General features: G+C 35.8%; 1 protein-coding gene and 1 long non-coding RNA gene across 4 annotated transcripts; both read left to right on the forward strand.

The window, feature by feature from the left end:
- Positions 1-171: 171 nt before the first annotated feature.
- Positions 172-12107, forward strand: LOC126756847 (ATPase inhibitor A, mitochondrial). 3 transcript variants are annotated; one of them, XM_050470265.1, is made up of 4 exons: positions 172-255; positions 421-486; positions 992-1136; positions 11685-12107. In XM_050470265.1, exons 2-4 carry the CDS (start codon positions 437-439, stop codon positions 11811-11813), a joined length of 324 nt encoding a protein of 107 aa, XP_050326222.1. In that variant the 5' UTR covers positions 172-255; positions 421-436; the 3' UTR covers positions 11814-12107. The 3 variants fall into 3 exon arrangements, with proteins under 3 accessions (XP_050326222.1, XP_050326220.1, XP_050326223.1); XM_050470263.1 differs by lacking the exon at positions 11685-12107 and adding an exon at positions 1460-1882 and having other exon boundaries at positions 184-255; XM_050470266.1 differs by lacking the exons at positions 172-255; positions 421-486; positions 11685-12107 and adding exons at positions 531-878; positions 1460-1882.
- Positions 12108-13260: 1153 nt separating this feature from the next.
- LOC126756849 (uncharacterized) lies at positions 13261-13851 on the forward strand. Its single transcript, XR_007666647.1, has 3 exons — positions 13261-13378; positions 13438-13498; positions 13584-13851. It is a non-coding gene; the product is annotated as an uncharacterized LOC126756849 (long non-coding RNA).

Raw genomic sequence — 13851 nt, forward strand, 5'->3', positions numbered from 1 at the left:
CAAGACTTTTGTGCAGTCAAAATAGAGTTGCGAATGCCTTAATTTGTGTAATAAAAAAATATTAAAAGAATTTTAAATGTTATTAGAATTACAGTAAATTAGAGCATTGTCAGCTGTTAGTTCGATGCGCGACACCTGACGTGAAAGCAACAAAAAGAGTCAGCCTGGAATATCCAGCATTCCAGCCCCCAGTTTCCATTAACTCCGGTGGGCAAGAATTTGACATTATTTTTTTAACTGCAAAAGTGACAAGTGGTAAGAATAGCGAAAAATTCTGCTGAGTAATAAATTAATATCAAGAAATAAATTTTTATAAGTGCATGGTATTTTAACTATAACATTAACTGTTTACCGTAAAAGATTTTAAATATTGCATTTGTTCCAATTAGTTTTATATACATATATATATTTTTTTTACAGAAAAAACAAAAACAAAATGTTCGTAGTACGTCGTAGCGCAGCGCGCCTTTACCCCAGTGGAATGCAGTAAGTATTCTCTGCCTTCGTGAGGCATTAAAAAACTACAGCCGGCATATGTAATTTAAGTTTTTTTCGTGTACTAAAAAACCGCAGCACTTTAGCACCAAGAAATTGGTGGAAAATGTGATAAGAAAAATATTTATTTGTTTTTCTTTGCGATAAAAAGTATTACTTTCGGCGAAATTCTTAAAAATTCGGTTGTGTTATGTAATATCAGCCAATCAGTAAACCATATTTATTAGGGCTCTTTTATCAAGGCAGCATACAACTAGTAGTATATATCCCCTGAAATGTAATGTAATTTAAAATCACCTTTCATAAATTTTCAAGGAAAAGAAAAAATCATATAAAAAAAAACTCGTATGAAAACCAAATCTAAATTTTGGTTATGTCTGAAGGTGACGTTATGTTGTTTTTTGCTTTTTACATCAGCTGCTTATTAAAATATACCTGTACATATTTACTGTGTATACAAACAGCTAAATATAAATGTTTTCTTTGATTGTTGCAGATTAGCCAAGATGAGCAATAGCCAACTTGGCGATTTGGGTAGCGGTGCTGGCAAAGGGGGCGGTGGCGGTGGTTCGATTCGCGAAGCTGGTGGTGCTTTCGGCAAAATGGAAGCGGCGCGTGAAGAAGAATACTTCTACAAGAAGGTACATATATATTGTTTTGTTTTGTGTCACCTATGATTTATTTAGGCCAATAAGAGGCTCGTCTATTTGTTTTACCAAAACACAGCTGACCGTGCGTCGACGACATGTCTAAATTTACATGCCGCCGATCACATACGCACATTGTATACTATATATGAAAAATGGCATAAATTACGGTGTATATTTTTTAGCGTCATATTGTTTTTTTTTTTTTTGTATTTCGAGGTTTTGAGTATTTCTGTTTCTTTGTTGTTGCTTATGGTTTTGCGTTGTGCAGTCTATATTTAATAATTTGTTTACTGATTCAATATTATTCATTTTAGCAAAAGGAACAACTCGACCGTTTGAAGAACGATCAAATCCACCAAGCTGAATTCCATGCTCAACAGATCAAGGAACACGAAGAAGCCATCCAGCGCCATAAGGCCTTCCTCGAGAATATTAAGAAGTAAACACGAAAGCCTGTAAGATGTAGCATCACTAAACGGCTCGAATGTCAATATCAGGACAAAAACAGCCGCAGCAAATGCTTTAAAAAAGCTATCACAATTATAATATAAGAACGAAAAACAACAACATCCGATTATTTTGCACTTTTGGTATTTTTTATTTTTGTTAAGTTTTCACCGTTCATAAACTTACTGTATGTCAGTGTTGAACATTTTGAACGATTTACAAAATCGGATTATAAATAAAATTGAGCTAACGCAATAAAAATGGAAAACCTTTAAATGTGAAACTCCGAAGTTTTTTGTTTTTACTGTTTATTTATTTTTTAAACTTTATTAGTTAAATTTTTAAGCGTACATAGTTTTCGGTTTGCCAGTTCTGATAGGTGCGTCGTAAATAATTGGTCGTTCCCTCTTCGGTGGTGGTGCACTGATGCTTGGACGTACTGGCCGCGCGTCTCGTGAGGCCTCAGCACCATTAAAGATGGCGGCAATAATTAACAGTAAACCAAAGAGCACAAAAACTTTCATTTTGTATATTTATTGCGTTGTGTTTTAACAGATATTCGAGCGTGTCTTCTACTTCGAAGATAAGTTGCTTTTGTTTTGGGTGATTGCTAATTGCACAGGCTTTTATACTAAACGAAACATCCCAATGTTGCAGGGGTTTGTATGTGCTGGGATTCACCCCGAACAGTAGTACATACACATTTACTACTTATATATTGTATATGCATGTTTTTGACTAAAGCTTTAATGTTGATAAGAAAAGGTGATTTCGGTCTTGGAAATCACAATTTCAAAGTAAATACGAGCTCAGTTGATGAAATATGTGATTTTCTTTGATTTAATTATTTTATATTCAACATTTTAGTGCTTCACTCTTCACTTAATTAATAAGAATGTGCTTATTATTTCAGAATATATTTTATATCAAGTACAATAACGCAATAGGTTTCTTAAGTCTCTAGTCGGTAGCACCTGGGATAGGATCAAAAAACGTTGCTGACAACTTACAAGGCAATATGGTGGGCTAAATCCAGCAAAACTCAGCTGAAGAAAATACAAATAAGTCACAAAACTGCACTCGGTACTATTACAGGATGTCTCTTGATGCTCCCGTCGAACGCCAAACGGCAATGAAAGGTTCCGGTCCTACCATGTTGATGGATGCTGTAGAGCGGGCAAGCTCATCAGCCAGTTCATCCCGGCTATACCTTTGTAACCTGGCATCCGAATAAGGTGTACTTGGTTACTTTCTGACAGACTATTCAGTCGTTCCATACACAACTGCACCAATAGCGATTTTATCTCGAACTCTGCACACCGACTTATAGCAAAGACCTCTGCTTGGAATATACTCGGAAACCTACCCATAGGTATGAAGAGTTTTGTGCAAGGTCGTGCTACTCCTGCGTCAACTTCCTCCGACGTTCCGAGCCATCGATGTACCACTTGAATGTACTGTGCCTACTAAGCAGTAGCTCAAGAGCGGAGTCTCTCCATTCGACCTTACTATTGAGGGTAATCTTAAACTTCCTAGTGAAGTTTACGTTTTTGGTAATGCAATCCCTAGGGAGAAGAGCCAGTGGTATGACGCCACTTTGCTCATTCATTCCGGTTGAGATACATTATGCTCTCTTATCTCAGCAGTTTCTGCCAAGATGCTTTCACAAAATTTTTTGTCTAGGGTAATCGGCTTGAAGTGGAACTGCCTCATAAGAACATCAAGAGGACATACTTGCAATACACCGACCAGACTACAGACGCAACAATCTTTAGACATCCACTTACCATCATTCATAGTGGAGCTATTAACAGCTTCACCGACTCCCATCCTGTGATTGCCATACTTGGAGTCGAACCACCACGCATTGCCCGCGAAGAGTTTGGATTACCTAGGTTGACCCTAAAGCAACTTCGTTTTGAATATTTTACCAGGTTAAACTCTATCTTTTTTTGTCCAATTAACCCCATTCATCTAACGCCGCTCTCCCTATAATCCGACTCCGTCGAAACATCACGTCTCCTGGTCCTTCCGTCAGGTGATTTCAATGATTAACAACTTGAACCTTACCATCCAAACAGAGATTATTCTTCCTTCGTTTCTTCTTTTTGCAATGTGGCGCCAATTGGAAATTCCAAGCGAAGCCAGGTCCTTCTCCACGTGGTCTTTCCAACGGAGGGTAGGTCTTCCTCTGCTTTCCCCGGCGGGTACTGCGTCGAATACTTTCAGAGCCGGGGTGTTTTCGTCGATTCGGACGACAGGACCTAGCCACCGGTCGCTGAACTATGACAATGTCGTTGTATATCAAATTCGGCTCGTCGTTCTATCGAATGCGATATTCGCTATGGCCAACGCGCAAAGGACCATAAATATTTCTCTCGGAAACTCGTAACTTCGACTCATCAGATGTTGTCATCGTCCATGTATACATATATTACAGTATATATTATTTTTATATTTTAGCAACCTGTTGCTACAGATTATTATAGTTTTGTTCACCTAACGGTTGTACGTATCATTTAAGAGGGTTACACAGTAATAGGACTGATTTTCTTCCGCCGTGACTGTATTATTCGGAGCGTGCGCGCACCGAGTGGATTCGGTAGAGAGCGTTCCTGGCTAAGAACGAGCGGCTGGTCAGTTGTCTCCGAGCACCTGGAGAGTCAGGACAAATATTTTCGTACGACGTATTTCTGTGAGTGGTGCAAGCCGAAAATGCGGTGTTCGTTAGAGCAGAGGTACGCGATTAAATTCTGTGTGAAACTCGGTAAATCTGCGACAAAGACGTTTGATATGATCATGCAGGCTTATCCAGATGTTGCTTTAGCAAGGAGTGGTGTGTTTCAGTGGCACCAGGCATTTTTGGAGGCCCGGGAAGAGGTCGCTGATAAAGACCAAAATGAAAACGATGCACATTGTCTTTTTTGACATCGAAGGCATCGTCCGCAATGAATTTGCTCCTCCTGAACAAACCAACACGTTTTACGTGGAAGTTCTCAAGAGACTCCAACGAAGGATCCATCGGGTTCGGCAAGACATCGATTGGAAGTTGCACCATGACAACGCTCCGGCTCACACCGCTTTTCTGGTGAACAGTTACCTAACCAAGGCTGGCATCGCAACGCTTCCGCAGCCGCCCTACAGCCCAGATGTGGCCTCCCCGGACTTTTTTGTTTTCTTGCCTAAAAAGGCCGATGAAAGGGGTTCCAAACAGCATGCACCTCGGCTCTCAAGGCTATTCCGAGGAATGCTTTCCGCACTCTTTACCCCTCTCCTACAACGGCTTTTTCTCACCCACAACTCCCTCACCAGTATATGGGTAGAAAAGGAGCCGCCAGAATTCGGTTTATCGACTTCATGATCCAAGTGATCCCGGGTAAGGACATAGGATACTTTTTATCTCTTTATGTTTAAATATAATACAACTCATAAATTTAAAAACTTTATTTCAAATCATAAGCATTTTTTCAAAATTCATGTTTGTAGGAAAATTAGAATATTTCATTTCTTCAAAAAAAAAAAAAACAATAATAAAGCATTAGCATTATCTATGTATCAGCTACAGTGAAGCATGGAAGAGTCCTCTAGTAAATAATAAAAATAACATGAAATATGAAATATGAAAAACTTGCAACTTTTTTTATTTAAAATTAAAAAAAAAATATTAGTATTAAAATTTTTAATATTTGGTACCAATTTAGATTGTTCTTACGTTCTTTTGTTTCAGAAATGAAAATTCGAAATAACGTAAGACACCTGCTATAAAATTTGCTTATTTTTTCTTTATTTTTTATCTAAAATATACTTATAGTTTCATGTTAATTCAGATTTGAAAATTTTGTATCAATATCTTAAGTAGTTTTCTTTTTATACGGTTTTTTGCTTCTCATGTAATGTTCAGTTATTTTGCATTTCAGGTGACGATATGAATATACAGTAGGTAGAAAAAATAAGTTATCAAAACAGCCAGCGCTGTTTGAAACGCTCTATACTTTTTCGCTTAATTGAATATAATTTTTTTTGTATATGTTCGGAAAGTACCGTTATCAAAGTACCGCAATTGATGATTTTAGTGGCAACCGCTTATCTGGTAAGAAATTTTCGTGGCCTTCTATAGAAATGCTCAGTGATAAGGCGTCGAAAAAGTAAGTTATCAAGTGCAGTAATTAGTGTTTTTCATATTAAAACTTGAAAACAAATTACAAAAAAGCATTAAACGTGCAAGAATTGTTTATTTATAAATTTTGAAATTGAATTGGTAACTAAAGTTTTCGTTTTTTTTTTACTTAAATTTTTTGAAATATTAAGGCGATTTTTTTACGGTGAATTAAAAAAAAATCTGAAAATGGTGAATTTTAAACAATTAACGAATGAGGAATGTTCAACCATAATTAATTTGCATAAATATGGTCACACGCAGCGTTATATTACTGAAAATTTTAATAAAAGCCAAGTCGCAATACGGAAAGTTATTGCCGGCTACAACATAGAAAATCGAGTCATCAGGAAGAAGAAGCAAGGGCGCCCAAAAATAACAACGGGAGAGTTGATAAACGAATTTTGGATATTTTCAATTCTGATCCCTTCAAATCAGTTTCGAAAATTCGCGCACAGCTTACAAAAGAAGCCATGAATGGTCCCTCAGTGCACACTGTTCGTAACAGATTGCACCAAACCAATATTCACAGCCACATTGCAAGAAAGTTACTCTACCTAAATGAGGCAAATAAAAAAAACGACAAGCATTTTATAAAGAGCACATATTAAAATCTTAAAAATTTTAGCATAAAGTGCTGTGGACTGATGAATCGATGATTTGTCTTCGTTATTCTCACGGTATGGTTTACGTTTGGTGCTCACCCGAACAAGTACTATCATACAAGTGCACTCTACCCACAGTTAAGTCGGTGAAAAAGGGTTTAATGGTTTGGGGATGCTTATCTGCGAATGGCCCTGGCAATATTGTAATCCTGGAAGGAAAAGTTACTGCTCCAGTTTATTTAAATATTTTAAAGGAGCACGCCATCCCCGAGGATCACCGACTAATTGGCCGGATATCCTTCTTTAACAGGACAACGCGCCCATTCATACTGCAAAAATCATCACAGAACATCTACAAAATGAAAATGTGAATGTATTGAAATGACCTCCTCAAAGCCCTGACTTGTCACCAATTGAAAAAGCTTTGGCAATCCTTAAGATGCGTATAACTGAGGAGAAACCCTAAAACCTGGTTGATTTGAAGAACTGCATCTATAAAATTTGGAATAATTTTCCTCAAAATTAGTGTTTGAAGCTTGCCAACTTCATGAAATAACGATTGGATCAACTAGCAAGACGTAATTATGGACATTGTGGATATTAAACAATTTGATAACTTATTTTTTCTACATGCAATTTACTGTATGTGTGTACGTTTTCCTTTTATAAAAGCAGTGAACTTCTCTTTTGTTTTATAATTACTCTAATTAGATACTTTGAAATATGGTCTCAATAAAAAAAAAATATTTCGTTTGAAAATATAAACTTTTAAATTTTATTCACTTCGCTGATTTATATTTCACTTTGATAACTTACTTTTTCTACCTACTGTATTATACGAGGAGTGCATCGCGACCTTTGGTCTATTATGCCTTATATATACATATGTATGTATATATAAAATTGTTTGGGTTTCGATCCTCTGGTTGACGTTTTACACCTTAAATATTTCCCTGGCTTTGATTCTGCAAGTTGCAAGAGTATACAATGTTCGGTTGCACCCGAACTTAACTCTTTCTTACTTAGTTTTCTTGTATTTCGTTTTTTTTTTTGAGTATTTCTGTTGATTTGTTTTTGTTTATTGTTTTGTGTTGTGTAATCTATATTTAATTTTTTTTTTACTTTTTTTGATTCATTTTAGCAAAAGGAACAACTCGACCGTTTGAAGAACGATAATCCACCAAGCTGAATTCCATGCTCAACAGATCAAGGAACACGAAGAAGCCATCCAGCGTCATAAGGCCTTCCTCGAGAATATTAAGAAGTAAACACTAAAGGCTGGAAGATGTAACATCACTAAACGGCTCGAAAGTCGATATCGAGACAAAAACAGCCGCAGCAAATGCTTTATAAAAGATATCACAATTATAATATAAGAACGAAAAACAACAACATACGATTATTTTGCACTTTTGGTATTTTTTATTTTTGTTAAGTTTTCACCGTTCATAAACTTACTGTATGTCAGTGTTGAACATTTTGAACGATTTACAAAATCGAATTATAAATAAAATTGAGCTAACGCAATAAAAATGGAAAACCTTTAAATGTGAAACTCCGAAGTTTTTTGTTTTTACTGTTTATTTATTTTTTAAACTTTTTACTTAAATTTTTAAGCGTACATAGTTTTCGGCTTGTCAGTTCTGTTGGGTGGGTAACAAGGTGCTAGACTCCAGTCGGTCTCTTGAAAATTTCTCGGTCTGATACTTGAACACGTACGAACAACGCTGGCCTCAGCACCATTAAAAATGGCGGCAATAATTGACAGTAAACCAAAGAGCACCAAAATTTTCATTTTGTATATTTATTGCGTTGTGTTTTAACAGCTATTCGAGCGTGTCTTCTACTTCGAAGCTAAGTTGCTTTTGTTTTGGGTGATTGCTATTTGCACGGTCTTTTATACTAAGCCAAGCATCCCGATGTTGCAGGGGTTTGTGTGTGCTGAGATTTTTGACAATAGCTTTAATGCTGATAAGAAAATGTGATTTAGTTCTTGGAAATCGCAAGTTCAGTGGAAATTCGAGCACGTTGATGAAATATGTGGCTTTCTTTGATTTATTTATTTTTTTTTTACATTTTGATGTTCCAATCTTCACTGCATTAATAAGAATTTGTTTGGTACTATTTAAGTATATTTCGTCTTGCGATTTCAATGATTAACAACTTAAACCTTAACATCCAAACAGAGACTTTTCTTCTTTACTATCGAAGACAGTGTAACAGTCGTTTCTTCTTTTTGCAATGTGGCGCCAATTGGAGATTCCAAACGAAGCCATGTCCTTCTCTACAGAGTGGAGGGTTTTTGGTTCTTGTTCGTCGAGCGAGGACTTTACTTCTCAATTGCGTGATCATTACGAAATAATCTGTTGGCGAAAGTTATTCTGCCTTGGATTTCGTGGCTGTCATTGTTGGTGGTGTTTCTACTAGTTCCAAGATAGGCGAAATTATCTACGATTTCGAAGTTATGACTGTTCAACAGTGACGTGTGAGCCTAGTCGCGAGAGGGACGACTGTTTGTTTGTTGACAGGATATATTTCGTCTTGCCCTCGTCCACTACCAGACCCAATTGCCTCGTTTCTCTATCTATTTTAAAGAAAGCAGATCTAAGGGCGCGGTTTTTGAGGCCAATGATAACAATATCATCGGCGTACGCCAGCAGCTGTACACTCTTATAGAAGATGGTACCTTCTCTATTTAGTTCTGCAGCTCGAATTATTTTCTCCAAGAGTAGATTGAAGAGGTCGCATGAAAAGGAAATGTTTGAATTCTAAATTTATGTGCCGCAGATCACATATGCTCAGTGTATGGTATACTACAAGTACATATATGTATATGAAAGCATGCATAAATTACGGTGTATATTTTTTAGTGAGATTTTTTTGTGTATTTCGGGTTTTTGAGTATAGATATAAATAAATGATCAGAATGACGAGAAAAGTTAAAATCCGGTGGGCTATATGTCAGCACTAAATTAAGACTGTAATTTGGCACAGGGGATCGCAATAATTAGGGGCTCTTGTGGGCAAAAAATTTCGAAAAGGTGGGTGTGGCCCGTCCTCTAATAAGATTTATGTATATATCTCCTAAATACTAAAGCTGCAACAATCACATTTGCTGAGTGTAAATCTTATAATCTACCGAAGGTGTGATGTGAAATGGATGAAATCGGAGGATAACCCCGCTAACTCCCCATATAATTGTACAGTTAAAAACTACTAAAAGCGGGACAAATCAATAATTAAATACGCCAGAGACATTAAATTTTACCACCGAGATGAGATGAGATAGCCTTATAAGAGCCGCTATGAAAATTGGACGATGGGCGTGGCATCGTCCTCTTTTTGGTGAAACCCCATATCTCGGCACCCAAGCAAGCAATTTCTACAAAATTTAGTACTTGGCATTCTTCTTACATTCTTTTGTCACATTGTGAAATTATGAAATCAGACAATAATCACGCCTACTTCTCATATATGTAGCACAATTTTAAATTCAACTTGATTCTTTCACTTTCCTGTACACAAATCAAGATGTAATTAATATAACGGGATAAAACTTTGCACGAATAATATCTTTTGTGTGTGCCACTTTATGATCAAAAATTCTGTAAGTCCAATAAAAACTGCTCAAGCCCGAAGTACCGAATATTTGGACCCCGATACCTATAGTTGGCTTTTGATCGAAAATGTCGGTCAATATGTGATATATATATAACTGTAATTAAGAGACAATCCTTCTCTTATAATGGTATGTATGTATGTCATAAATAGGTTAAGTTGGACCAATACTTTCCTTAGTCCCCATATAATTAATATAAAGATTTTCTAACTTCCAGGTGACTTTGTACCGCATATATCGGCCAATATGTGAGTTATCTCAATGAAAATGAGGAAACGTGTTTTACTCATGACAGTGTATACTTTTGATAAAATAGATAAAATTGGACAAAATCTTGACATAGTCCCTATATAAGTAACATCAGGATTTTCGAACATCCGACTGATTTTACTATATATGATTGGTTATTTAGTATGTGGTTTTGGGAAAAATAAATAAAATCGGGTCGCTACTACCTCGGATATCTTCATATATGAAAAGTACGTGTCACGTTGTTTGTCCGCGATGGACTCCTAAACTACTGAACCGATTTTAAATTTGATCTGCACACCGTGTGCCATTTGATTTGATAGATAGAATAGCGTACATCTCAATTTATAATCACAATAATATTTTATTGCAAATTATTTGCTGCTGAACAAGGCGGCTTTTCTTTTCTTGGACTTACCAGGTGGGACCGGTAAGACATTTTTAATATGATTGATTCTTAGTAAAATATGGTCGCAACAGAAATCGCATTGGCAGTTGCATCGTCAGGTATTGCGGCTACTTTGCTAGATGGTGGGCGAACGGCATATTCAACATTCAAATCTCACTCTACATTCGCGGATGAGATTAATGCATGTTTGAAACGGTCATCCTTATGGCATTATCATAAATACAATTGCAAATCGAATCACAAATATTTTCCGAAAAATTACTAGTTATTATTATATATTATTCTACTGCGTAGTTTGAATCCACCTCGATTATGCAATGGTACGGATCACCGGAAATATTCTTGAAGTAACCATTTTAACTGGAAAGTTTAAAGAAGAAGTGGTTCTGTTGCCACGTATTCCAATGATACCACCGGATTTTACGTTACCTTTCAGGAGGCTACAGTTGCCAGTTCGTTTAGCTTTTGCAATGACGATAAATAAAGCTCAAGGTCGAACAATGCCCATTTTTGGTTTGGATTTGAAAAATCCATGTTTTCTCATGGGCAACTATATAGTATGTTGCGTGTTCACGTGTAGAAAAACCGTCGAATCTATTTGTGTTAGATAAAGACGGATTAACCAAAAATATTGTGCACCAATTAGTGTTAAATTAAATTAATATTCAAAGTATTGATAATTCAAAATACGGAATAGTATTGTTAAAGATTTAAAACTAGGGCAGATACTTCATTTAAAAGTTTAAGTGCCACATGTTATTTACTAAATTTAATTTAATTTAAAAAAAAAGTAATATAACAAAAATACATATATATAAAATTGCTTGGATTTCGATTCTCCGGTTGACGTTTTACACCTAAAATATTTCTCTAGCTTTGAGTTTTGCAAGTTGCAAGAGTATAAAATGTTCGTCTGCACCCAAACTTAGTCCTTACTTAGTTTTATTGTATTTCGTTTTTTTTTTGAATATTTCTGTTGATTTGTTTTTGTTTATTGTTTTGTGTTGTGTAATCTATATTTAATTTTTTTTTTACTTTTTTTGATTAATTTTAGCAAAAGGAACAACTCGACCGTTTGAAGAACGATCAAATCCACCAAGCTGAATTCCATGCTCAACAGATCAAGGAGCACGAAGAAGCCATCCAGCGCCATAAGGCCTTCCTCGAGAATATTAAGAAGTAAACACGAAAGCCTGTAAGATGTAGCATCACTAAACGGCTCGAATGTCAATATCAGGACAAAAACAGCCGCAGCAAATGCTTTAAAAAAGCTATCACAATTATAATATAAGAACGAAAAACAACAACATCCGATTATTTTGCACTTTTGGTATTTTTTATTTTTGTTAAGTTTTCAACGTTCATAAACCTACTGTATGTCAGTGTTGAACATTTTGAACGATTTACAAAATCGAATTATAAATAAAATTGAGCTAACGCAATAAAAATGGAAAACCTTTAAATGTGAAACTCCGAAGTTTTATGTTTTTACTGTTTATTTATTTTTTAAACTTTATTAGTTGAATTTTTAATTATTCGGTTTCGCAAATTCTAGTGAATGCGTCGTAAATAGTTGGAGTCTCCAGTCGTTCCGTTGAATTGTTCGGATTGGGCCATGCACAACAAATAGCGGCCTCAGCACCATTAAAAATAGCCCCAATAATTAACAGTAAACCAAAGAGCACCAAAATTTTCATTTTGTATATTTATTGCGTTGTGTTTTAATAGCTATTCGAGCGTGTCTTCTACTTCGAAGCTAAGTTGCTTTTGTTTTGGGTGATTGCTATTTGCACGGTCTTTTATACTAAGCCAAGCATCCCTATGTTGCAGGGGTTTGTGTGTGCTGAGATTTTTGACAATAGCTTTAATGCTGATAAGAAAATGTGATTTAGTTCTTAGAAATGCAAGTTCAATGGAAATTCGAGCTTGCAGCTTGCAATAACAACACCGCATTTTAGAGCTTGTCTCTACAGGTTTTCTCTTCCAGATTATATTGTGTTCCTGTAACATCGCATCATCTAACCTAGGTGCGTACAGGAAGCCAAACAACAGATCCAGGTCAATAAGGGTAACAAGCTCTCTTAATGGAAACAAAGCTCCGATGACTTGACCCCTATTTCTTACAATTTCATGACAATCAAGTAGTAAATGCTCCGGTGTCTCCAACACGTGGTCGCAGAAACGACAGCATTTTTTGGATTAGTTAAAAGCTGTCTTGGATTGTTTCTGAGGAGAATGATTATCTCTCTGGATTTGGTCAGATTGAGGTTCACTTGTCGAAGCCCGGATATTTACAGTTAGTAATGATGTTTTCTCATTTTTCCTTCTCTCAAAGCTCTTCTTTGAAGTGCATAAATTACGAATAAACATCTGGTCCTATCGGCTATGAGATCGGCGCTTCCTTAGCCAGATGGTCAGCCATTCGTTTCATACAATACCAATGCGCCAAAGTATCCATGCTAGCAGTATGCATTTAATGAAATTAATGATAAAGTTCATAGATATTTTCTGAAGCGTTGGAAACCTTTTGGCAATTTTGAAATATTTTGACTATTCCTAAAAGAAAAACTTTTTGTAAACAAAGGCTAAAATTTTATGACAAACTTTATTTCGTAAACTTCTTAAATAAAAACCTTTTTGATTTGGAAATATTTCTGGCAAAATTAAATTCGTGTCGCATATGATGCTGCCCTCCCACTGCCGGATTTGGAATGTTAGAAGCAGAATGGTTATGTTGGAAACGATTCGGTGAACTTAAAAAATATAAATGTTTTTTCAATATTTTTTACGAAGACTTTAATTTTTAGAATGTTTACGAACTTCGAAGACAAAGGCAAAGCCGAAGAAAACATTTACTTCTTGAAAGAGGTATAAACGAACTTAACCCCGTATACCCACATATATTTTTTAGGAATAATATCTTCTTCGTTTAATCCATTTGATTTCTCCACAGCAAAGAGAAAAGCTGCGTTTATTGCGTAAAAAAATGCTGGAAGTGGAGGGTAGGCTGGATGAAAGTATCGAAGCTCTCGAGAAAGCCGTAAAAATTACGAAAACCATAAAAAAAGATGAAACGAAAAAAAAATAACATGCAATTGAAATCGTCGTAACTAATAATGTGACACCAGTTATTTTTAAAAAATGCCGCGAAATACGAAACCAAAAAGTTTTCCAAATTTTTATGTGAATAGTAGAAAAAGTTGTTGTACTTGTAACGCTCA

Source organism: Bactrocera neohumeralis, chromosome 4, assembly GCF_024586455.1.
Source record: "Bactrocera neohumeralis isolate Rockhampton chromosome 4, APGP_CSIRO_Bneo_wtdbg2-racon-allhic-juicebox.fasta_v2, whole genome shotgun sequence".
Taxonomy (NCBI): Eukaryota; Metazoa; Arthropoda; class Insecta; order Diptera; family Tephritidae; genus Bactrocera; species Bactrocera neohumeralis.